The sequence below is a fragment of the Megalobrama amblycephala genome, linkage group LG15 (assembly GCF_018812025.1).
Source record: "Megalobrama amblycephala isolate DHTTF-2021 linkage group LG15, ASM1881202v1, whole genome shotgun sequence".
Taxonomy (NCBI): domain Eukaryota; kingdom Metazoa; phylum Chordata; class Actinopteri; order Cypriniformes; family Xenocyprididae; genus Megalobrama; species Megalobrama amblycephala.
Window position 1 is genome coordinate 27932984 of NC_063058.1, and position 25193 is coordinate 27958176.

A 25193-nucleotide genomic window follows, 5' to 3' on the forward strand; every position below is an offset into this window, starting at 1 on the left:
AAGTATCAAGAACGATGGAGTAACAAGAATAACAGACAAGCCACTCATTCAAGCCATCCAACCTTCACTCACTTTTCTTTTCTTTTACTTAATTCTCCTTTACCGCTGAAAGTCTTGTGTTCTAAGTTTCGCCGCAAAGTTCAACCAACGACTTTTGCCACTTCAACTCCAGCGACAAAGAGACTTCCTTTCATTGTTCCACACGGACCTGATCTGGACCAATCATCGACTTGGGAAACCCCTCTCTGCACGACGAGGGAAATTCACCTTTAAGTCAACGCAAGCAAGTACCTCCAGATGAAAACTGAACTGGTGCATTTAAATTAATGGTTCGTTCGGGTCTTTGAAATGCATTGATAGGAATTCTGTTAATCAGATCACTCTCCCTCTCCCCCCTCTCTCTCTCTCTTTCAAAACTCTTTCTCTCTCATTTCCTTCTTACTGCAACGCGTATGAATGTGTGTGTGTGTGTGTGTGTATGTGCGTGCCTTTGTGTTAGATTAGTTTGTGTTAGAATAAATAAAATCTCTTGTAGATTTTAAAAAGAAAGTGTCTTGTATTATGTGCTTTATGATTTAATGTCTTAAACTGTGATCAAGTTACCTGCTCTAATCAGTGTTTTCACGATTGTTGGATATTTATATCCGTTACAAGAGCTTATTACAGCTCGAGCAAATGAACGCTGGACGTAATCTAAACAACTCTTTATAATTCCCTATAAATATTTCATTTGAGCTAATTTTACTTTGTAGGGTGTTTTCCCTACAACACCTTTGACTCAAAGCGTGATTATTGGATTTTATACTTTAATGATAAAGTTTTATTTGCCTTCACATTTTTGTTTATTATAAAAAGAAATTTAATTGATTACAAAAGCTGCCTACCGTGGCTTGATTTATAGTGTTTTAAGATTTATAGTGTTTTAAGAGTCTTCTGACCAAATTGTAAGTCATTTAAAATGCTTATGATTTAAGCCAGACTAAACTTACTTTACCTGAGAATAATAAATAAGGTTAAAGGTGTTAAGATCAAAATACACACCGCAAAACACAACGGATAGATCTGTGGGATTACAAATTTGTACTATGTTATATCTAGGTTTCAATGTAATAGTATATGAACTGAAAAGGTTATGTACATTGTATTTTACATTTTGAGGTAAAGATTATAAGGAGATCAAGGCAGGCAGCCCAGGGGTCTGTGAAATTAACCTTTTGTCTTCATACTCTTCCTGACCATTTGGCAGGACAAGTTCAAGATACAGCAGTGCTTTGTCTCTATGATAATGTAAAAGTATGGGTGATACTGTCAGACTGATTGGATTAGCACCTATGCATTTGAATGCTTTGATCTTCCTACTGGAAGTCAAACTATGTGTGAATGTTTACATAGTCTTGGTTCTCGTGACCAGCTACTGTTTATACTATTTGGGGTATTATTATCTACACAGTTGGGGGTAATTTCCTGTATTGTCTTTAGATGCTCTTGTTTTAGTGGTCACTTCTAAGGCTGTGTGTTAGGGCAACACCTTTAAGGACTGCCCACTGAATGCCTATAAAACATCATGTATACACTGCATCAGTTAGACTTGGATGACTACAGCAACGCACAGCGTGTTTCTCAATAAAGAGTAACTTCTGCTTGAAAGATATCCCAATGTCTCCTGGTCTCTGCTTCGACGAGGAAAAAGTTTCCAACAGATCTAAGCACTCAAAAAAAAGGAAAATTAAAAATGGTCAAGCAACTGCCATTAGACTGTTTTTTAAGTATTCTTGACCAACAAACATCAGAAACACCAGCAACATTTGCTGTTAGATTGATAATATCGGGAAACATTACTGTCATTGTCACACTGATCCAACAAAACCCAAGAGCTCCTGGAAGCTGATGTTTGTTGGGTCAGATCTTCAGATTCTTTAAGTCTCTTAATAAAGTCCATCTTCTACATGAAAACACAAAACAGAGAGAGAAACAGAATACCAAAACACAGCCCTGTCTGTATGTGGACTCACTCATCTGTGATCTGATGTTTTGATCTGAGGAAAAGCGATTTCTGTTTTCAGAAGCACACCTAATGAAGAACTGGGCTGTTTAAGAAATGAAAGTGTTTATTTCCTTCAGTAACAGCTTTTAGGGGCATCACTGTGAGCTGCTATTGGGAATGAATCTACAAATAACTGTTAATGACAAGAAGTTTCTTGATATTGTTGCTGTGACAGTTACATTTTCATAATTTTCTTCATATACTCAGTGTGAATATCTGCTCTATAAAGTATGTGTACTCACTCATCTGTGATCTGATGTTTTCTCTCTGTTTCTTCATCCTCTTCATTCGTTCTTCTGCTCTCTCTTCCTCTGCTCTTCTTCTCTCTTTCACCTCCTGTAAAATCTTTCTGTCTATTTCAAAATGGCAGTTGTTGTTTTGTGCCACTGTCTCCTCAATCTTCTCCAGCAGCTCCTTGATCTGAGTGTCGTCACTCCTGTTGTGATTGTTGAGAACATGATACCTGTTCCCACATTTGTCCAGCAGCTGCTGGAGATCCTGTCCTTCACTCTCAATGTGCTGCTCTATAGATGTGTCTAACAGAGAGTCTCCACAAGTGAACAGAACTATAGTGTGACTCCAGACTCTCTCACTGAGAAGATCCAGATGATCCTGCACTGCTTTTCTCTCAGTCTCTTTAAATCCAGTGTCCACACGTATGATCAGTAGTACAGCGTGTGGTCCTGGAGGACACAGAGACATACTGAGCAAAATCTCTTGTTTCAGTATCTCAGGACTGAACTCTACAGGTAGATTACTCCACCATCCTGGAGCTTCAATGACAGTGATGTGTCTGTCTGCTACTTCTCCATGTCTCTTCACACACTGAGCAGATCTCTTCAAGTCAAACTCCTCTCTGCCCAGGATGGTGTTTCCTGATGAACTCTTACCAGCATATCTATACCCCATCAACACAATCCTCAGATCTGAGAGATGTTGAGCGTCACCTGAAACAAACAGAGAACAAAACACACTTCTTAATGTGGGTGAGATCTTAAGACTTCTTTAAGGTTTAGAAAGTGATAAAATTATTTTGGTAGCTGCTGGAGAGTTACTGAAATAAAGTTTACCTAATCTGTATGAGTGTCAAACTACACATTATTGATAATAATTACATATAAGTGTATCTGTATCTCACATTAAATCAACTCTCAAATCAGAGTTGAACAAAAGTTATCAATGGAAAATAATTATGAAATATGGAGAAAAGAAAATTGCTTAATTTTAATGATCTGCAAACAAAACATAACAGATCACAGAACACATGGATTAAATAAAACTAAACTATAAATATCATCAGAATAATGTTTTCAGGAAGTGTATGAGTCAAAGACAAATAAGGGTTTTCAAGCATCCAAACAATAAGTGTAATAGTTTTGAATTGTTGTTGTTTTTCATTACATCATAATGGGTCCTGTTTAATTTGCTTGTTTTTTTTTTCTGAGCAAAAGTCAAATATACATTTTTATCATGATTTACAGAAGACACCCACTAAAATTCAGTGTAACAATCTTGTCAGGTATATTTCCAACAAAAATCATATTTTTGTTTTTGTTTAAAACGTTTTGCCCATTTGTCAGCACTAATTTTTTAAAAATGTAATAAAAATTTAGTATGCACACTTTCTCTTTAATATATTTTAATAAGTACAGGTCAGAATAAGTATGTTGTTTCAATTTTTACATAAATTTAATTGTCACACTGAATGACACTGGAACATTATTTCACCCACGCTGACATTTTATTCTCCCAAAACTTATTTGAAACATTAAAAACAGATGTTTTACTTGCATTTAATGTGCCTTCTATGTATATAAAATCACTTTTGTAAATTTCTATTGATGTGGACATCTAAATGTCTTTGACCCATATTCATTAAAAATAATTAAATTGGTGCTCTAAACCAATGATTGAATCTCTCTCTTGTGTGTGTTCACACCTGGGAAAGTGTTATCAATGCACTGGTGTCTATTAGCTCCAGCAAATACATGACTGTATTACATTTACATTCATTTACTGGAAAGAAAGCCAAAAAAAAAAAAAAAAAAAAAATGTAAAAGTTTGTGTCTGCTCATATTTAGTGACCAATATGAAAGCAGTAAAAGTGTCTTACAAAAACTGTAAACATTGACATTTCTTTCTTTCATAAAAATAGATACTATCATGAGTTCAAATCTAATGTGCTAATGTGCTATATAAGCGGGCATTTCGCCATAGGCCATCAGTCCTTTCTCCTTCAGCGACGACTGAAACTTCTCTTCGCTGATCCTCGCAGAAGCCTGCTCGCCGGGAAAGAAGCTCGCAGCGTTCTAAGAAGCTCTGCCGGCGTCGAAGAGGCCCCGCAGCGGACCCAGCTGACTCGCCGGATCCTCGCAGCGCCCGCGCCCTCGCCGACTGCCGTCGTCGAGCCGCCGCCTCCCGCTCCCGTGAACCGGCCGCTTCCCAGCGTGTCTCCTGCCGCCATCCGGCGCACCCTGAGAGCGTCTTCCCGCGGTCACCTTACCGCGCCTCAGAGCAACTTTCCAGCGGTTTTCGGTTTTTTGGGGACCCGCCAGAGGAACCATCGCGGAGCCGCTTGGACGAGTGGTTTCTTCCAGGCTGCCGCCAGGCCCCTCGCCAACGCTCCGCCCCGTTCTTCCCTGAAGTCCACGAGGAGCTGACAAAGTCGTGGCGCGCCCCTTACTCTGCCCGCCTACACACGACCCACCGCTCGGGCCTCACCGCCGTGGACGGCGTGGAGGAAAAAGGCTATGAACACCTGCCGCCCCTGGACGAAGCAGTGGCCACTCATCTCTGCCCTCCCGCGGCCGTGGGATGGAAAGCCAAGAGAGCCCTCCCGTCCAAACCCTGCAGGACCACCTCCGCCCTAGCAGGAAGAGCTTACGCCTCAGCGGGCCAGGCCGCTTCAGCACTTCACTCTATGGCCATCTTTCAGGTTTTTCAAGCCAAACTCCTCCGCTCTCTGGGCGAGTCCAGTATTGATGCGCCTGCCTTTAAGGACCTCCGCAGCGCTACTGACTTAGCCCTGCGGGCCACGAAGGCCACGGCCCAGGCCATTGGCAGGTCAATGGCCAGCCTTGTTGTGCTGGAGCGCCAACTATGGCTGAATCTGACGGAGATCAAGGAGCAGGCCTTCTTGGATGCCCCCGTGTCCCCGTCAGGACTCTTTGGACCCGCGGTGGAGGGTTTCACAGAGCGTTTTACTGCGGCGCAGAAGTCCTCTCAGGCTATGAGACACTTCTTGCCGAAACGCTCTAGCTCCGCGTCTGCCTCTAGCCGCCCCAGGCCTGCGCCGGCTCAGCAGACCAAGCCCGCCCCCTCTGCTTCCCAAGCAACACCGCCCAAGGAGCAACGCCAGCGCTCGCGCCCCTCCTTCCCCAGGCACCAGGGACCCCGGCCCAGGATTGTGCTGGACCCTGTGACTCCTAACTGTGTGTTCACACCGCCGGCGGCGAGAGTGTCAAAGTGACGCTAGTCATTCATTTTCAATGAGAGCCGGCGGCGAGCTCTGGTGAGAGTGGCGCGGCGCGTCTTGGACGGTGAGAGCGTCGAGGAGAGTTGAAATCAGGTTAACTTTATGGTAATGAGCTATGATGCGGTTCGGCGGCAACCAATTAGAATGTAGAGGTCCTCGCTTGAGAGGCTTCCGATTGGTTGACGCGACTTGTCATTTACTTTGGCTCTGCTTTGACCCTCCCGTCGGCGGTGGTTTGAATGAACAGTACAGCGTTGTTGGCAGGGCGGCCAAGGCGAATGTTGACGCTCTCGTTGGCGGCGGTGTGAACACACGGTAAGTCATCCTAGTCTGAGAAGGAAGAGGATTGGGGCAAGTCCCGCCACGGCCGGACCCCCCCAAAAATGCTCCCGTGCAAACTCCCCTCCGCCTCGTTTATATCTGGGCGTGGGAGAAACACAACCTGCTGTAATAGGGCCCACATGTACTGCGCCCTCACCAACTGCCGTTTTCACGGCGACCCATTTTTAAATATTTCACAAAAGAGCAAATTTCCTCTTCCACCCAACGCGGTGTTCGACCCCCTTCTGAGCGGGCCGTCATCCAACATTATTCTCCCTCTTGCCACCCGGGCCGAGGCTTGGAAAGCCAGCCCCGGCGTGTCAGACTGGATTCTGAGGGTCATAAGCCAGGGCTACTCACTCCAGTTTGCCAGAAGGCCTCTGCGGTTTGGCGGGGTCATCCAGACTTCGGTGCAAGCGGACGACGCACATGTCCTCCGGGCCGAAGTGTTGGCTCTGTTGAAAAAGGGGGCTATAGAAGTAGTTCCCTCCCCAGAGAGCGAGTCGGGTTTTTACAGCCGCTACTTCTTAGTTCCAAAGAAGGACAGCGGTCTCAGACCCATTTTGGACCTCAGGATACTGAATCTTTCCCTTATGAAGCGAAAGTTCAAAATGTTGACGCTGAAGCAGATCCTCGCGCAGATTTGCCACGAGGACTGGTTCTGCTCACTGGATCTGAAGGACGCTTACTTTCATATCCAGATAGCCCCCCATCACAGACGATTCTTGAGATTCGCGTTCGAGGGTGTGGCTTACCAATATACGGTCCTCCCCTTCGGGCTCTCCCTGGCCCCTCGCACTTTTACGAAGTGCATGAACGTGGCTCTTTCCCCTCTGAGACAGATGGGAATGCACGTTCTAAACTACCTCGACGACTGGCTCATTCTAGCCAGTTCGCGCTCAGAACTAGAGCACCACAGATCCGTGCTTCTCAGCCACCTACAGTGCCTGGGTCTCAGGGTCAACCCAGCCAAAAGCTCGCTGCTTCCCACTCAACGCATCTTGTTCCTGGGTACAGTTCTCGACTCTGTCCATATGACGGCAGTAGTCTCGCCAGAGCGCACTCTGGCCGTTCAGCAGCTCGCGGCCTCCGTCAAAAACAAAGCCTACCTCCCTCTGAAGCTGTTCCAGAGGTTGCTAGGGGCTCATGGCTTCCGCCTCCCCAGTTCTCCAGCTCGGCCTACTTCGCATGCGGCCTCTGCAGTACTGGCTGAAGGTTCGGGTACCTCCTTACACTTGGCGTCACGGGCGCCTGCGTCTCAAGGTCAACCAGGCCTGTCTGTCAGCCCTGAAACCCTGGACGAACCCCACTTGGTTCACACTTGGAGTACCCCTACAGGCGGTGTCATGAAGAGCGGTACTTTCGACAGACGCGTCCAACACGGGTTGGGGCGCTCTGTTTGAGGGCAGTCTGGTCTTCGGCTCGTGGAATCACGAGGAAAGCCGCCAGCATATCAACTGCCTCGAAATGCTGGCAGTGGCACGAGCCCTACATGCCTTCCAGGCTCATCTGACGGATTGCCACGTCTTAGTCCAGTTGGACAGTATGACAGTGGTTTCTTATATAAATCACCAAGGGGGCCTTTAGTCCAGTCGCTTATACGTTCTGGCGAAACGCCTTCTGGAATGGGCATTTCCAAGGTTTCGCTCGCTCAGAGCGACTCATATACCTGGAAAGAACAATCTGGGAGCAGATATGCTGTCTCAGAACAACGTCCCCTCGGATGGGTGGATGCTCCACCCCCAGATGGTTCTCATTATATGGGAGCTCTTCGGGAGAGTGGAGGTGGACCTCTTCGCCTCAGAAGACAACTCTCATTGCCCAACCTACTATTCGAAGGAGGACGACGCATTGGCCCACACCTGGCCCAATACCCTTCTTTATGCCTTTCCCCCGATCGCCCTGATCCCTCAGGTTGTCAGGCGAATCAAAGAGGACAAGCACAGAGTTCTGTTAGTGGCCCCACTCTGGAGGAGCCAGATTTGGACCTCGGAGCTATTCCGGCTTTCCACAAAAGCCCCATGGCCAATTCCCCTGAGACGGGACCTCCTTTCTCAGGCGAACAGAACAATCTGGCCCCCGCAGCCGGAGCTTTGGGCTCTACATCTGTGGATCCTCGACGGGAACCACTTGACCTTCCAAGGGAAGTGCTAGATACCATTTCTCAGGCGAGGGCTCCGTCCACCTCAGACCCTTAACGCTCAAAACCGTCTTACTACTCGCTTTAGCATGAGTAAAACGGGTCGGCGATTTGCAGGCACTCTCGGTGAGCCCTGCATGCCTTGAGTTCGGTCCAAACGACTCCATGGTCGTTCTGAAACCAAAGGTTGGCTACTTTCCCAAAGTGCTCTCAACGCCGTTCAGAGCACAAGTGATTTCACTCTCTGCGCTTCCCCGTTCATCGGACGAGCCAGAGCTGGAATCTTTATGCCCCGTTAGAGCAATCACATCGAGCAATCACAGCCTTTCCGGCAGTCTGATCAGCTATTCGTTTGTTTTGGTGGCCGCACCAAAGGGTCCCCGGTCTCAAAACAGCGTCTATCACGATGGATTGTTGACGCTATAGCTCTTTCATACTCCTCTGTGGGCGCAACTTGCCCCATCGGAGTTAGGGCCCATTCCACTAGAGGCATGGCTTCATCGTGGGCCTGGTCCAGTGGAGTCTCAATCAAAGACATTTGTGAAGTGGCCGGCTGGTCTTCGCCGTCCACCTTTGTCAGATTCTACCAGTTGGACATTCCGACCTTACATGCTCGGGTCCTTTCAGTGTAAATTCGCGGCCCTCAAGGCATTCCGCTTTTTGCACAAACCCAGGAGTTCTCTCCTTCGTAGTGTAACAGGGTAACGGCGGCTTCGGCCTTCACTTGTCCTTGGTCCCCCCTTCTATTTCGCATGGACAAGTTCTGTTGTTCCCCAGCCGTGGCACGGCGCGGTTGAATTCGTTCCCCCATACGCAGTACGAGTGAAATATCGAAAGGGAATGTACTCGGTTACTAACGTAACCTCGGTTCCCTGAGATATGGAACGAGTACTGTGTTACTTGCCGTGCCATGAGGCTGCGGCTAAGGTCGTCGCTTCAGTCGATGTGGCCTGATGGCCTATGGCGAAACGCCCGCTTATATAGCACATTACCCCGCCCCTTTTGGTGGGAATGTTTGCGCGCTCTCTCCCCATAGGCCGCGCAGCTGAGCCGTGCCACCATTTGTTCAACAACTTGTCTATGAGTGAACCAATGATGGTGCAGTTACACTGCGTTATTGAAAAGGCTTCAGTGCGGGGAAAAAGGGAGACTTTTCCCCCATACACAGTACTCGTTCCATATCTCAGGGAACCGAGGTTACGTTAGTAACGGAGTACGTTTAACTTATAACATGAAAGTAAGGTTAATAATAAAACTTAGAGAACAAAATTTTCAGTTTTACTCAAATTAGGGTGATGCAAAAATGAGTACACCCACTGACAGTCTCTGGAGCAAAGCTAAATTTTAGACTACAAATGTCTAATTTAACAAGAATTCAACCACAGGTGAGTCTAATTATTCATTACACAGGTGTCCAGCAGACAGTTGACTATAAAAGGGTGTTAAAACCCCGTCCCATTTCATGCTGTCAGCAATGGCACCACATGGAAGAGAAATGTCACAGAATAATTTCTTTACACCAGAAAGGTAAAGGTAGGGATGTGCCGAACGAAGCTTTTGAAGCAGTGAGGCTTTACAAAAAACAGCATTGGTGCATCGAAGCTTTTGAAACAGTGCTCTACTTCGCCATCTGGTGTTCAATAAAAATTCCTACACTACCTGTGTCATTCAGTTTTGTTTGTTGGTATTTCATTGTAAGGTTTATTTGTATATTTATTAACCATATATGTCATTAGAAAGATGGTGGTGCGTCTGTGTGCAGCGAAATTTTAATGCATTTTGCACAATACAATGACAGTAAAGACTTTCTGTTCTTTTTACTCACTTCAAACTTGTATCTGTTCACCTTCTAAAATTGATTAACACGCCAATAAATTAGGTCTGTGATTTTTTTCATTGCACCATTTTTGTGTATTCCTTACAAAACATGCATATTTAAAACACACACACACACACAAAGGCACAAATACAATTTCATGTTTTTATTCAAGAATATTATTTGTTTCACTGTGCTGGAGCTTAAGCGACTCCAGGACTCCTTACTAATCACGTCACCAGCTTTAGAAAATATTAGTTCGATTGAGCCCGACGTGACGTGTCATTGAGGTAATGAAGCTTGATTTCCACAGGTCACATGACAGCCTCATTTGAAGCAATGCTCCGGAACACTGTTTCATGAGTTCACACTTACAAATAAGTCAGGTAAATTAATTGGTAAACGTATTTGGCGTGCTGTCCGGGAAGATCTGGATTGTTTAAGAAATTAAAGTGTTTATTTCCTTCAGGAATAGATTTTAGGGGCGTCACTGTGAGCTGCTATTGGGAATTAATCTAATAACGAAGTTTCTTGATATTATTGCTGTGACTTACATTTTCATGATTTACTTCATATACTCAGTGTGAATATCTGAACTATAAAGCATGTGGACTCACTCATCTGTGATCTGATGTTTTCTCTCCTTTTTTTCATCCTCTTCATTCGTTCTTCTGCTCTCTCTTCCTCTGCTCTTCTTCTCTCTTTCATCTCCTGTAAAATCTTTCTGTCTATTTCAAAATGGCAGCCGTTGTTTTGTTCCACTGTCTCCTCAATCTTCTCCAGCAGCTCCTTGATCTGAGTGTCGTCACTCCTGTTGTGATTGTTGAGAACATGATACCCGTTCCCACATTTGTCCAGCAGCCACTGAAGATCCTGTCCTTCACTCTCAATGTGCTGCTCTATAGATGTGTCTAACAGAGAGTCTCCACGAGTGAACAGAACTATAGTGTGACTCCAGACTCTCTCACTGAGAAGATCCAGATGATCCTGCACTGCTTTTCTCTTAGTCTCTTTAAATCCAGTGTCCACATCTATGATCAGTAGTACAGCGTGTGGTCCTGGAGGACACAGAGACACACTGAGCAAAATCTCTTGTTTCAGTATCTCAGGACTGAACTCTACAGTGTAATTCCTCCACCATCCTGGAGCTTCAATGACAGTGATGTGTCTGTCTGCTACTTCTCCATGTCTCCTCACACACTGAACAGATGTCTTCAAGTCAAACTCCTCTCTGCCCAGGATGGTGTTTCCTGATGAACTCTTACCAGCTCCTCTATACCCCATCAACACAATCCTCAGATCTGAGAGATGTTGAGCGTCACCTGAAACAGAGAACAAAACACACTTCTTAATGTGGGTGAGGTCTTAGATCTTCTTAAGTAATCTCTCTGTGTGAAAAAAGGAGTTATACAAATACAGTAAACTTTATTTCAGTAAGTGTCAAACACATTAAAAATGTAAGTGTATCTCACAATAATTAAACTCTTAAATTAGAGTTGAACAAAAGTTATCAATGGATAATAATTATGAATTATGGAGAAAATAAATGGCTTAATTTCATTAATCTGCACACAAAACAACAGATCACAGAAAACAGATTAAACAAAACTAAATTACAAAAGTTTATAATAATGTGTTTGTATATTCATTCAAAATAATCAAAGTGGCTTTTAATGAATGAATCTCTCTCTTGTGTGTGTTCACTCCTGGGAAAGTGTTATCAATGCGCTGATGTCTATTAGCTCCAGCAAACACATGACTGTATTACATTTACATTCATTTACAAGATGGAAAGAAAAAAAAATTGTGATTGTATACATTTATAAAAGACTTTATGAAACAAATAAGACTAAAGTGGCATAAAGAGATCTAAATCTTACCTGTAATGACCAATATGAAAGCAGTAAAAGTTTTGCAAAAACTATAATCATATTGACAGTTTTTCTTTCATAAAAATAGCTTCCATCACGAAAACAAATCTTACTGATGTTTATTGTACATTACATATTTTTGCCTTATTTGAAGCTCCAAATGAAATATAGATCCTCCAGCAGTCTAGTAGTTTTTACTTGTAATGTTCTTTCAAAGTGTGTTTGACGAGACTCACTTCCTGCTGCTTCAGAACAGACAAACATGAGCGTGTCTATAGATGTAAAGATGATGTTTGAGTTATATTCAAGACAAGCTGACTGCAGTTGATTGTTTGTTTGTTTGTTTTATTGTTCTCTATAGATTAGATAGAGGGATTTTTATTTTCAAAAGCACACCCTATGAAGAACTGGATTGTTTAAGAAATGAAAGTGTTTATTTCCTTCAGTAACAGATTTTAGGAGTGTCACTGTGAGCTGCTCTGAACTCATCTATCGGGAATTAATCTACAAATAGAGATTAATGACAACAAGTTTATTGTTATTGCTGGGACTGTTAAATTTCAATGATTTACCTATTATACTCAGTATACAGACAATGACTGTATGATTTTAAGATCCATCTTTTCACACTGAAGACAAATGAGAAACTCAAACTCAACTATTACAAAAGGTTCAAACATTCACTGATGCTCCAGAAGGAAACGTACTCGGTTACTAACGTAACCTCGGTTCCCTGAGATACGGAACGAGTACTGCGTATGGGGAAAAGTCTCCCTTTTTCCCCGTCACTGAAGCCTTTTTCAATAACGCAGTGTAACTGCATCGTCATTGGTTCACTCATGAGAAGTTGTTGAACCAATGACGGCACGGCATAGCTGCGCGGCCTATGGCGACAAAGCGCGCGAATATTCCCGCCGAAAGGGGCGGGGTTTAGTGCTATATAAGCGGGCGTTTCGCCATAGGATTTCAGGCCATATCGACTGAAGCGACGACCCTGAAGCCGCAGCCTCGTGGCACGGCAAGTAACGCAGTACTCGTTCCGTATCTCAGGGAACCGAGGTTACGTTAGTAACCGAGTACGTTCCCTTTCGATGCTTCACTCGTACTGCGTATGGGGAACGAATTCAACCGCGCCGTGCCACGGCAGGGAACGACATAACTTGTTTTGGACACCGAGAGGGGACCAAGAGAGCAAGTAAGAAGGCAAAAGCCGTCGTTAACCCTTGTTACACTACAAGAGGAGATAACTCCTGAAACGGCGAGAGGCGGGACTCGAAGAGGCCGCCTGATTACACCGAGAGGACCCGGGCTTGTAAGGCCGGAACGTCCAGATGATAGAACCTGACAAAAGTGGACGGCGAGGACCAGCCGGACGCCTCACAGATGTCTTTAATGGAAACTCCATTAGACCAGGCCCAGGAGGAAGCCATTCCTCTAGTGGAATGGGCCCTAACTCCTATGGGGCATTCAATGCCCAGGGAGGAGTAACAGAGATTAATCGCGTCGACTATCCAACGCGAGAGACGTTGCTTTGAGACCGAAGACCCTTTGGTGCAGCCACCAAAACAAACAAAGAGCTGATCTGACTGCCTGAAAGGCTGTGATCGCTCAACATAGGTCCTCAATGCCCTGACAGGGCAGAGTAACTCCAGCTCCTGTTCGTCCGCAGAGGGAGGAAGAGCAGAAAGCGAGATGACCTGAGCTCTAAACGGAGTAGAGAGCACCTTGGGGACGTAGCCATGCCTGGGTTTCAGTACGACCTTAGAGTCATTTGGCCCAAATTCGAGGCACGCAGGGCTCACAGAGAGGGCCTGCAAGTCGCCAACACGCTTGACCGATGCTAGTGGAAGTAGCAGAGCGGTTTTCAGGGTTAAGGGCCTGAGGTCAGCTGAACTTAGCGGCTCGAAGGGGTTTCCTTTGAGGGCCCTAAGGACCAGAGAAAGGTCCCAAGTGGGAACAGTAAGGGGACGAGGAGGATTTAATCGCCTAGAACCCCTTAAGAAACGTACCACAAGGTTGTTTCGACCCACTGACTGGCCAGCGATAGGAGCATGAAACGCCGTGATGGCTGCTACGTATACTTTGAGCGTTGAGGGGGCGCGCCCCAGATCTAAACGCTCTTGGAGGAAAGACAGTATCGGGGATATGTCACACTCCACGGGGTCTATGTTGCGTGTGGAACACCAATCAACAAAGACCGACCATTTCTGGGCGTAGAGGCGTCTCGTGGACGGGGCTCTCGCCTGAGATATGGTCTCTAGTACATCCCTGGGGAGGTTGGCCGGCTCCCATGGAGGGACCAGAGGTGTAGAGCCCAGAGCTCTGGCTGGGGGTGCCAGATTGTTCTGTTTGCCTGAGAGAGGAGATCCCGTCTCAGGGGAATGGGCCACGGGGCTTTCGTGGAGAGCCTGAACAGTTCTGAGGACCAAGTCTGGCTCCTCCAGAGCGGGGCCACTAGAAGGACTCTGTGTCTGTCTTCCCTGATTCGCCTGATGACCTGCGGGATCAGTGCGATCGGGGGAAATGCGTAAAGGAGTGTGCTGGGCCAGGTGTGGGCCAGCGCATCGACTTCCTTTGAGAAATATGTTGGGCAATGAGAGTTGTCTTCTGAGGCGAAGAGGTCTACCTCTGCTCTCCCGAAGAACTCCCAAATCTTGAGAACCGTCTGGGGATGGAGCATCCACTCGTCTGAGGGGACGTTGCTCCGTGATAGCATATCTGCACCCAGGTTGGTCTTGCCAAGTATATGAGTCGCCCTGAGCGACTGAAGCCTTGGTATTGCCCATTCCAGAAGATGTTTCGCCAGAGCGCATAGGCGGCTGGATGAAAGACCGCCCTGGTGATTTATGTATGACACCACAGTCATGCTGTCCGATTGGACTAGGACGTGGCGTCCCGCCAAGTGAACCTGAAACGCCTGCAGGGCTTTCATCCCTGCCAACATTTCGAGGCAGTTGATATGGAGATGGCTTTCTTCGTGGGACCACGAGCCGAAGGCCGGTCTGCCCTCGCACAGAGCTCCCCAACCTGAGTTGGATGCGTCCGTCAAGAGCACAGTCCTTCGTGACACCGCCTGTAGGGGTACCCCAAGACTGAACCAAGCAGGGTTCATCCAAGGTTTCAGGGCTGAAAGACAGGCCCGATTGACCTTGAGACGCAAGCGGCTGTGCCGCCAGGCATGTGGGGGGACCCGGAACTTCAGCCAGAACTGCAGCGGCCGCATCCGAAGAAGGCCGAGCTGCAGAACTGGGGAGGCGGAAGCCATCAGCCCTAAGAGCCTCTGGAAGAGCTTCAGAGGAAGATAGGCTTTGTTCTTGACGGAAGCCGCGAGCTGCTGTATTGCCAGGGCGCGCTCTGGCGAGACCACCGCCGTCATGCGGACTGAGTCGAAAACTGCTCCCAGAAACGAAATGTGTTGGCTGGGGAGCAGCGAGCTCTTGGCTAGATTGACCCTGAGACCCAGGCATTGAAGATGGCTGAGGAGCACGGATCTGTGGTGTTCCAGCTCGACTCGCGAATGGGCCAGAATGAGCCAATCGTCGAGGTAATTCAGAACCCGGATTCCCATCTGTCTCAGAGGGGAAAGCGCTGCGTTCATGCACTTGGTAAAAGTGCGAGGAGCCAGAGACAGCCCGAAGGGCAGGACCGTATATTGGTATGCCACCCCCTCGAACGTGAATCTCAAGAATCGTCTGTGAAGGGGGGCTATCTGGATGTGAAAATATGCATCTTTCAGATCCAGCGAGCAGAACCAGTCCTCGTGACAAATCTGTGCGAGGATCTGCTTCAGCGTCAGCATTTTGAACTTCCGTCTCATGAGGGAGCGATTCAAAAGTCTGAGATCTAGGATGGGCCTGAGGCCGCCATCCTTTTTGGGGACCAGAAAGTAACGGCTGTAAAAGCCTGACTCGCTCTCTGAAGGGGGAACTATTTCTATAGCCCCTTTCTTCAGTAAGGTCATGACCTCGGCCCAGAGGACGAGAGCGTCGTCCAGGTTCACCAAGGTTTGAAGCACCCCGCCGAAGCGAGGGGGCCGTCGTGCAAACTGGAGTGAGTAGCCCTGCGTTATGATCCCGAGGATCCAGCTTGACACGTCGGGGATGGCCTGCCAGGCCTCGGCCCGAGTGACAAGGGGTTGAATGATGTCGGATGACAGGCCGCCAGGTAGGGGGCCGTACACCGAAGGAGGTGGAAGAGGAAATTTGCTCTCTTTTTGAGGAAGTAAAATAGTGTTCGCTGTGAAAACGGCGTTTTGTTTGGGCGCAACATGTGTGGGCCCAGCTACACAGAGCATTTCTCCCACGCCCGGAATTAAACGAGGCGGAGGGGAGACTGCACGAGGGAGCTTTTGGGGTGGTCCGGTCGCAACGGGACATTCCCCAACCCTCTTCCTTCCTGCTGGATCAGGACGTCTTCGGAGTCACCGGGTCCAGCACAATCTTGGGCCGGGGTCCCTGGCGTCTCGGGAAGGAGGATTGGCGCTTAGCAGGGCGAGGGCGCTGACGATGCTCCTTAGGCGGCGCTGCTTGAGAGGTGGATGGGGCAGGTTTGGTCTGCTGAGCCGGCGCAGTCCTGGGGCGGCTAGGAGCAGACGCAGAGCTGGAGCGCTTGGGCAGAAAGTGTCTCATGGCCTAAGACGACTTCTGCGCCGCTGTGAAGCGCTCGGTGAAACCATCCACCGCTGGCCCAAAAAGACCGGAAGGGGAGACCGGGGCGTCCAGAAAGGCCGTCTTATCCAGGTCCTTGATTTCCGTTAGTTTGAGCCAAAGATGGCGCTCAAGCACAACCAGGCTGGCCATGGAACGACCGATGGCCTGGGCAGTGGCCTTCGTGGCCCGCAGGGCTAGATCGGTGGCGCTGCGGAGATCTTTGAAGGCAGGTGCATCAACGCCGGACTCGTCCAATGAGCGGAGGAGTTTGGCCTGGAACACCTGGAAGATCGCCATGGTGTGAAGCGCAGCTTGGCCTGCAGAGGTGTAGGCTCTTCCAGCCAGAGTAGAGGTGGTTCTGCAGGGCTTGGAAGGCAGGGCTCTTTTGGTCTTCCATCCCACAGCCGCGGAAGGACAGAGGTGAGCTGCCACCGCTTCATCCAGGGGCGGCAAATGCTCGTAGCCCTTTTCTTCCGCGCCGTCGACAGCAGTGAGGGCAGAGCGGTGTGTTGTGTGGAGGCGGGCGGAGTACGGAGCGCGCCACGACTTCGTAAGCTCCTCGTGCACCTCAGGAAAAAATGGAGTGGAACGCTGGCGAGGGGCCTGGCGGCGGCCTGGCAGGAACCACTCATCCAGGCGGCTACGCGATGGCTCCTCTGGAGGGGCCCAGTTGAGGTCTAGCTCTTCCACTGCTCTGGATAGGATGCGGAAGAGCTCGGCATCCATACCCTGGCCGTGATCAATGGGCTCCAGAGGAGGCGGGGGAGCAGGGTCGTCCGGCTCGCCAGCCCATCCTTCCGCTTCAGAAGCCGCAAGAGACATGGAGTCATCTGGCTCTTCGTCAGATCCTCCAAACGAGACGAGATCACTCGCATCTGCAGAGGGACGCTGCTCTGGTCGGGAGAACATGACGGGAGAATGTTCTCTGGGGGGAGAAGGCGAGGCACGTGGGGGCTGGGCCGACGTGAGCTCGCACAACTCCGGGCGCTGAGTCGCTCTACCCCTCTGTCTCTTCCTGGCCGGCTCACGGGAGGAAGGAGATGGGAGGGCGCGAGTGGCGAGATCGCCTTCAGTGAAGAAGGCGACCCGCGAGCGCAGAGAACCGAGGCTCATGCTCTCGCAGTGCGGGCATGAGGCTCCAGCGAGCGCGCCGTCGGCGTGGGACTTGCCCAGGCACGCGACACACTCGCTGTGTCCGTCATCATCGTGCAGAGGGGCTCTGCACGTGCCACAAGAGTGCTTAAATATTTTTTTTTCATATAGTACTGCCCTTTTGAACCTACAGAAGATACTTACATGTTTCCCAGAAGACAAATTAACACAGTTTACCTTGATCTTCAAAATGAAAAAGTTTTCTTAATGCATCATGTTTCCTTCTGAAGCATCAGTGAATGTTTGAACCTTTTTTAATAGTTGTGTTTGAGTCCTTCAGTTGTCCTCATTGTGAAAAGATGAATCTCAAAATCATACAGTCACTGCTGGAAAGGGTTCAAATTAGACTTGTGCCGATATAGAGTGCCCCAGGGATGACGCGTTTTTGTAGGCCAACCCGGAAGTTAGCGGCGCACGGGTTCCCTCGGTTGAAAGCCTATGCATTTTTCCATAGACTTTTGGAAAATCGCAGAAAATAAGCTCTGTGTTTAACAAAGGGTTATGACACTTACACGTTTTGTCTATCAAGATAATCTTTACAAGTTAACACACCATTTATAGATTTCGAAGCCTAAATAAAGTCGTCAGATATAAAAGGCTAACAGTAGGCTATAAACGCAACTATCAACGTCGTCACCACCAAGCTTCCTCAAACTGTATTTAAAAAACAACTTTATTTAAAAACATGCTCGCTGATTATGATCTGTGCTGTTATGAATACTTTTCCACTTTTTAATGAGAAATGCTGTCCAAATGTCCTGTTTGTCATGATGACGTCTAAAGTCCCCACCAAAGGAAGTAGTCCCTTTTAGCAATTTGTTAGCAACCGCCGATTTTAAGACACAGTAAAAGTTTAAAAAATCACAAGTGGGTTATAACTGGTGTGTTTTATGTCATAGATCAAAACGTGAAAGTATTTAGAGGCTTTGTTAACCACATACTTTTGGATATGCATACCGGCGTTGGAACCGGAAGTCCTAAAATGCTAACTCGCTTCCGGGTTTTGCCTACAAAAATGCGTCATCCCTGGGGCACTCTATTCGGTAATGCGATAAATCGCGATAATGAATATGCACGATATTGTAATCGTCGACACTTCAGAATACCGTAAATAATAATTTATTACCAATTATTAATTTTTTATAAGGCAATTAAGAATACTTTACCCATCAATCGTATAAAATGCACAACACCGCTGTATTCTGCGTCAAAAGGACACGCGCTCAGATGTAAACAATCCCAACGTGCACGAGAAGCACATGGCGGAACCAGTGAAGGAGACGAGCTGATTGAAAGTGCGTGTTCACTCTCTGACAGCAGAGGGCGCTGATGGAACAGCAGCGTGCAGCGGTTACCACGGAAACCGTGCAAAAAAAGTAACTGCGCTAGTGAAGTTTTTAAATTGCTTCAAACAGCCATTCATTTTTTTTGTAATCTCAGTGTTGTTCATCATAGCACCAAATACTGAATACTTTAAAAAGACTTAAAAGGATATTTATTTTCAAACCTAAACAGTTTTATATTTTAATCTGGACTACAACATGCCCTAATGATTAGAAATGTTCTGATTATTTGTTATTGTTCAGTAAAACTTTGAAAACATACAGCTTCATTAGTTAACATGTTAATTCATTATCACTAAACTGACAATAAAAATACTTATAAAGTATTAATTATTATTAATTAATGTTAATTTCTTAGTTACTATTTAATAACATTACTACAATCAAAATAATTTATTTAATGGACCTGAGATAAAACTAACAATGATCAGTTGTGTTTCTAAACTAACATTAACAAAAAAATAACACTTTCTGTAACAAATGTAGCTATTGCTCAATCTTAGTTAATGCATTAAATAGAGTAAAGTGTTATCTGTTGTTCTTTATAGCCTAATTCTTTTGCATTTTAATCGGTTTGAAAATTTCAGTCAGAGTTGTTTTTGTTTTATTACAAAAAGAGTTCTTAAACCTGTTAAACTATGACAAAAATGGTTTTGCAACTTATTTTAATATCGTGATAATACCGTATACCGTGATAAAAGCTTCATCAATTAATCGCAACATGAAAATTTGATACCGTCACATGCCTAGTTCAAATATGCAAAATATGGAAAAATCAAAGAATTCACTGATCTGGAGGATTTTTCTGAAGAACGTTGAGCGGTTTAACTGTTCAGGACAAACAAGAGACTCATGAACAAATATTACAAAAGCAAATAAACAGTCATGGATCATCCAGGGTAACTTTTGAACAGGGTCATTTATATGAATTCAGCTATTTTTTGTCTTGTGGAATATATGTACACATCTTTCATATAAAATATTTTACTCAGGATGGTAATGAATATAAAATAACATGCATTTTGTATGATCCCTTTTAATTTTTTAAAATTAACATTTTGCAGATGGAGCAAGGGGGTATGTAAACTCTTGAGCACGACTGTATCTGAACTATAAAGTATGTTGTGGCATCATGAGAGGGCGTGTTGTAGAGGGCAGATAAATTGCTCTAAGATGGCTGGAGCAAGAGGGATCTTAAGAACTACCACTCCCAGGTCACCACATGTGGAAGCTGGATGGCCATCTATTAAGGACTACAAAACCCAGGTTGCTAGAGAGAGCAGCAGCAAACTACGTCACTGCGCGTTGCATTCTGGGTAGTCACCGCCATGTTTTAGGTCACGCTCAGGAGCGTACAATGACAATAAATACAACTCACCAGATGAAAAAACGACTGTAATTACGTTAATTTTTTTAAAGAGCTGCTTGTACTTGCTGAGAATAAATGGACTTATATTTTAATCTCTTGTGTTCATTCGATCGCTCAGTCGTGTGGCCAGGACACAATACACACACACATAGAAATCATACTGACGCCTTCTATCGGACCACACACAGGACAAAAGTGATTTCTCTATTGCAGTTTTTAATAACTAAGTGGCACCAATATATCTGCCAGATAAAATAATAAACACAATATAGATTGATCTCAGTCAGCATATCATCATATCGCCCTGATTTCTTCATGTTAAAGCATTAAGGGATAACATAAGAGCATGACCATCTGTAATGCAGCTCTGAAATGAATTATATTGTGGAGTCACTACACCAAGTGAGTTTTACTGGACCTAAATGGAATAAATACATGATTTCTTACAGAGAGAAGCTTAATGAATCAAAGATGTGCTGCTTTATGAACACGGAGAGTGATCGCAATGAGCTATTTCACAAATAACATTTCTAAACGTGTTTTCGTACATTATTAATGGCGTGAGCACGTACATATTCAAACAGATCAGAAGTTATGAATCTGTAAATAAATACAAATGACAAAGCCACATTTTGGTCAAGTTTATTTTCATTGAGTTTCACTTTCACCATTGTGTCGTTTCTAAGCTGGAAGGCAGAAAATGAGGGACATTATAGCATGCTTAATGTGGCTTAATTTACCAAGACAAACAAAACTTAGTATGCTTGGTGTTTACTACAGAAAAGCAGATGAGCCCAGAATATGAACGCAACACATTTAACACAAGCATTTTCCTCTCATAAAGAAAACACTTAATGGACAGTGACTTAACGTGTAATACGACGGGTTCTGTTCATATTCTGGGCTCATCTGCTTTGCTGTACATAGTTTCTATGGGAGGAGAACGTTTAACGTGAAATTAAATGTGCTGCGTTCAAATTCTGGGCTATTGATGTATGATGTTTACTTACATTACGCCAGCATTACACCACGTTAAGCTTTTTAGAATGTCCCGAAAATGGGACAAAATGGCGCTCCATTTCACATCCGTTTTCCACGCTGGTCAGTATATGCAGATAGTTAATAACACAGCCAGCGTTCACCATTCTAATATGTTTTTAACTGTATAATATAAATTTTAACATCTTCCTCCACTATTTCCCAGTCTCTACTGTACTGTCCGTGACCTAAAGTCCCAGAATGCAATGCGTTGCTGACATCACATTCCCAGACTGTGAGAGAATGGTGACGTGTGTGTGGTGGGGAAAAGAGACATAACAGTGAAACAAAGAAGACTAAGTATTTTGTTGTTAGCTGAAGAGATTTAAGTTGAAAACTTTCTGTTTGATTATTAAACCCACACCTGCCAAAAAGACTGTTGAAGCAGTTTACTGAGAAACTACACAAGCTAAAGGTCCTGAACCTCTCATGCTGTCACAATGTGTACTCACTCATCTGTGATCTGATGTTTTCTCTCTGTTTCTTCATCCTCTTCATTCGTTCTTCTGCTCTTCTTCTCTCTATCATCTTCTGTAAAATCTTTCTGTCTATTTCAAAATGGCGGCCGTTGTTTTGTTCCACTGTCTCCTCAATCTTCTCCAGCAGCTCCTTGATCTGAGTGTCGTCACTCCTGTTGAGATTGTTGAGAACATGATACCTGTTCCCACATTTGTCCAGCAGCCGCTGGAGATCCTGTCCTTCACTCTCAATGTGCTGCTCTATAGATGTGTCTAACAGAGAGTCTCCATGAGTGAACAGAACTATAGTGTGACTCCAGACTCTCTCACTGAGAAGATCCAGATGATCCTGCACTGCTTTTCTCTCAGTCTCTTTAAATCCAGAGTTCACAGGTATGGTCAGTAGTACAGCGTGTGGTCCTGGAGGACACAGAGACACACTGAGCAAAATCTCCTGTTTCAGTATCTCAGGACTGAACTCTACAGTGTCATTCAGCCACCATCCTGGAGCTTCAATGACAGTGATGTGTCTGTCTGCTACTTCTCCATGTCTCCTCACACACTGAGCAGATCTCTTCAAGTCAAACTCCTCTCTGCCCAGGATGGTGTTTCCTGATGAACTCTTACCAGCTCCTCTATACCCCATCAACACAATCCTCAGATCTGAGAGATGTTGAGCGTCACCTGAAACAGAGAACAAAACACACTTCTGAATGTGGGTGAGATCTTAAATCTTCTTAAGTAATCTCTCTGTGTGAAAAAAGGAGTTATACAAATACAGTAAACTTTATTTCAGTAAGTGTCAAACACATTAAAAATGTAAGTGTATCTCACAATAATTAAACTCTTAAATTAGAATTGAACAAAAAATATCAATGGATAATAATTATGAATTATGGAGAAAATAAATGGCTTAATTTCATTAATCTGCACACAAAACAACAGATCACAGAAAACAGATTAAACAAAACTAAATTACAAAAAGTTTATAATAATGTGTTTGTATATTCATTCAAAATAATCAAAGTGGCTTTTAATGAATGAAATCTCTCTTGTGTGTTTTCACTCCTGGGAAAGTGTTATCAATGCGCTGATGTCTATTAGCTCCAGCAAACACATGACTGTATTACATTTACATTCATTTACAAGATGGAAAGAAAAAAAATTGTGATTGTATACATTTATAAAAGACTTTATGAAAAAAAAAAAACTATAAAACATATTGACAGTTTTTCTTTCATAAAAATAGCTTCCATCACAAAAACAAATCTTACTGATGTTTATTTTACATTACATATTTTTGCCTCATTTGAAGCTCCAAATGAAATATTGATCCTCCAGCAGTCTAGTAGTTTTTACTTGTAATGTTCTTTCAAAGTGTGTTTGACGAGACTCACTTCCTGCTGCTTCAGAACAGAGACAAACATGAGCGTGTATATAGATGTAAAGATGATGTTTGAGTTATATTCAAGACAAGCTGACTGCAGTTGCTTGTTTGTTTGTTTTATTGTTCTCTATAGATTAGATAAAGGGATTTTTATTTTCAAAAGCACACCCTATGAAGAACTGGATTGTTTAAGAAATGAAAGTGTTTATTTCCTTCAGTAACAGCTTTTGGGGCGTCACTGTGAGCTGCTATTGGGAATGAATCTACAAATAGAGATTAATGACAACAAGTTTATTGTTATTGCTGAGACTGCTAAATATTAATGATCTACCTAATGTACTCAGTATACAGACAATGACTGTATGATTTTAAGATCCATCTTTTCACAATGAGGACAACTGAAGGACTCAAACACAACTATTAAAAAAGGTTCAAACATTCACTGATGCTCCAGAAGGAAACATGACGCATTAAGAGACAGGGGGTGAAAACTTTTGAACAGGGTCATTTATATAAATTCAGCTATTTTTTGTCTTGTGGAATATATGTACACATCTTTCATATAAAATATTTTACTCAGGATGGTAATGAATATAAAATAACATGCATTTTGTATGATCCCTTTTAATTTTTTTAAATAATTAACATTTTGCAGATGGAGCAAGGGGTATGTAAACTCTTGAGCACGACTGTATCTGAACTATAAAGTATGTTGTGGCATCATGAGAGGGCGTGTTGTAGAGGGCAGATAAATTGTTCTAAGATGGCTGGAGCAAGAGGGATCTTAAGAACTACCACTCCCAGGTCACCACATGTGGAAGCTGGATGGCCATCTATTAAGGACTACAAAACCCAGGTTGCCAGAGAGAGCAGCAGCAAAGTCTATTAGACTGTGGGAGAATGGTGACATGTGTGTGGTGGGGAAAAGAGACATAACAGTGAAACAAAGAAGACTAAGTATTTTGTTGTTAGCTGAAGAGATTTAAGTTGAAAACCTTCTGTTTGATTATTAAACCTACACCTGCCAAAAAGACTGTTGAAGCAGTTTACTGAGAAACTACACAAGCTAAAGATCCTGAACCTCTCATGCTGTCACAATGTGTACTCACTCATCTGTGATCTGATGTTTTCTCTCTGTTTCTTCATCCTCTTCATTCGTTCTTCTGCTCTCTCTTCCTCTGCTCTTCTTCTCTCTTTCACCTCCTGTAAAATCTTTCTGTCTATTTCAAAATGGCGGCCGTTGTTTTGTGCCACTGTCTCCTCAATCTTCTCCAGCAGCTCCTTGATCTGAGTGTCGTCACTCCTGTTGAGATTGTTGAGAACATGATACCTGTTCCCACATTTGTCCAGCAGCCGCTGGAGATCCTGTCCTTCACTCTCAATGTGCTGCTCTATAGATGTGTCTAACAGAAAGTCTCCACGAGTGAACAGAACTATAGTGTGACTCCAGACTCTCTCACTGAGAAGATCCAGATGATCCTGCACTGCTTTTCTCTCAGTCTCTTTAAATCCAGTGTCCACATCTATGATCAGTAGTACAGCGTGTGGTCCTGGAGGACACAGAGACATACTGAGGAAAATCTCCTGTTTCAGTATCTCAGGACTCTCCTCTACAGTGTGATTCAGCCACCATCCTGGAGCTTCAATGACAGTGATGTGTCTGTCTGCTACTTCTCCATGTCTCCTCACACACTGAGCAGATGTCTTCAAGTCAAACTCCTCTCTGCCCAGGATGGTGTTTCCTGATGAACTCTTACCAGATCTTCTATACCCCATCAACACAATCCTCAGATCTGAGAGATGTTGAGCGTCACCTGAAACAAATAGAACAAAACACACTTCTTAATGTGGGTGACATCTTAGATCTTCTCTGTGTGAAAAAAGGGGTTACTGAAATAAAGTTCACCGTATTTGTATGGGTGTCAAACTACACATTATTGATTAAAAATAACATATAAGTGTATCTCACAATAATTAAACTCTTAAATCAGAGTTGAACAAAAGTTATTGATGGACAATAATTATGAATTATGGAAAAGAAAAGTGCTTAATTTCAATGATCTGCACACAACACAACAGATCACAGATTAAACAAAACTAAATTACAAATGATAATTCAGAATATGTTTT

At 44.7% G+C, this 25193-nt stretch overlaps 1 protein-coding gene across 2 annotated transcripts in view; it reads right to left on the minus strand.

Annotated features, from left to right (window-relative positions):
• Positions 1-25193, minus strand: part of LOC125246793 (GTPase IMAP family member 8-like) — a 55004-nt gene that overhangs the window by 29115 nt on the left and 696 nt on the right. The window contains exons 2-5 of one of the 2 annotated variants that reach the window (XM_048157827.1): positions 24173-24877; positions 21671-22360; positions 10414-11118; positions 2287-2991 (exon numbers count right to left, since the gene is read on the minus strand). In XM_048157827.1, the coding sequence (XP_048013784.1) occupies positions 2287-2991; positions 10414-11118; positions 21671-22360; positions 24173-24877 (2805 nt within the window). The remainder of the gene's footprint in view (positions 1-2286; positions 2992-10413; positions 11119-21670; positions 22361-24172; positions 24878-25193) is intronic. The other variant, XM_048157828.1, reaches the window with a different exon arrangement.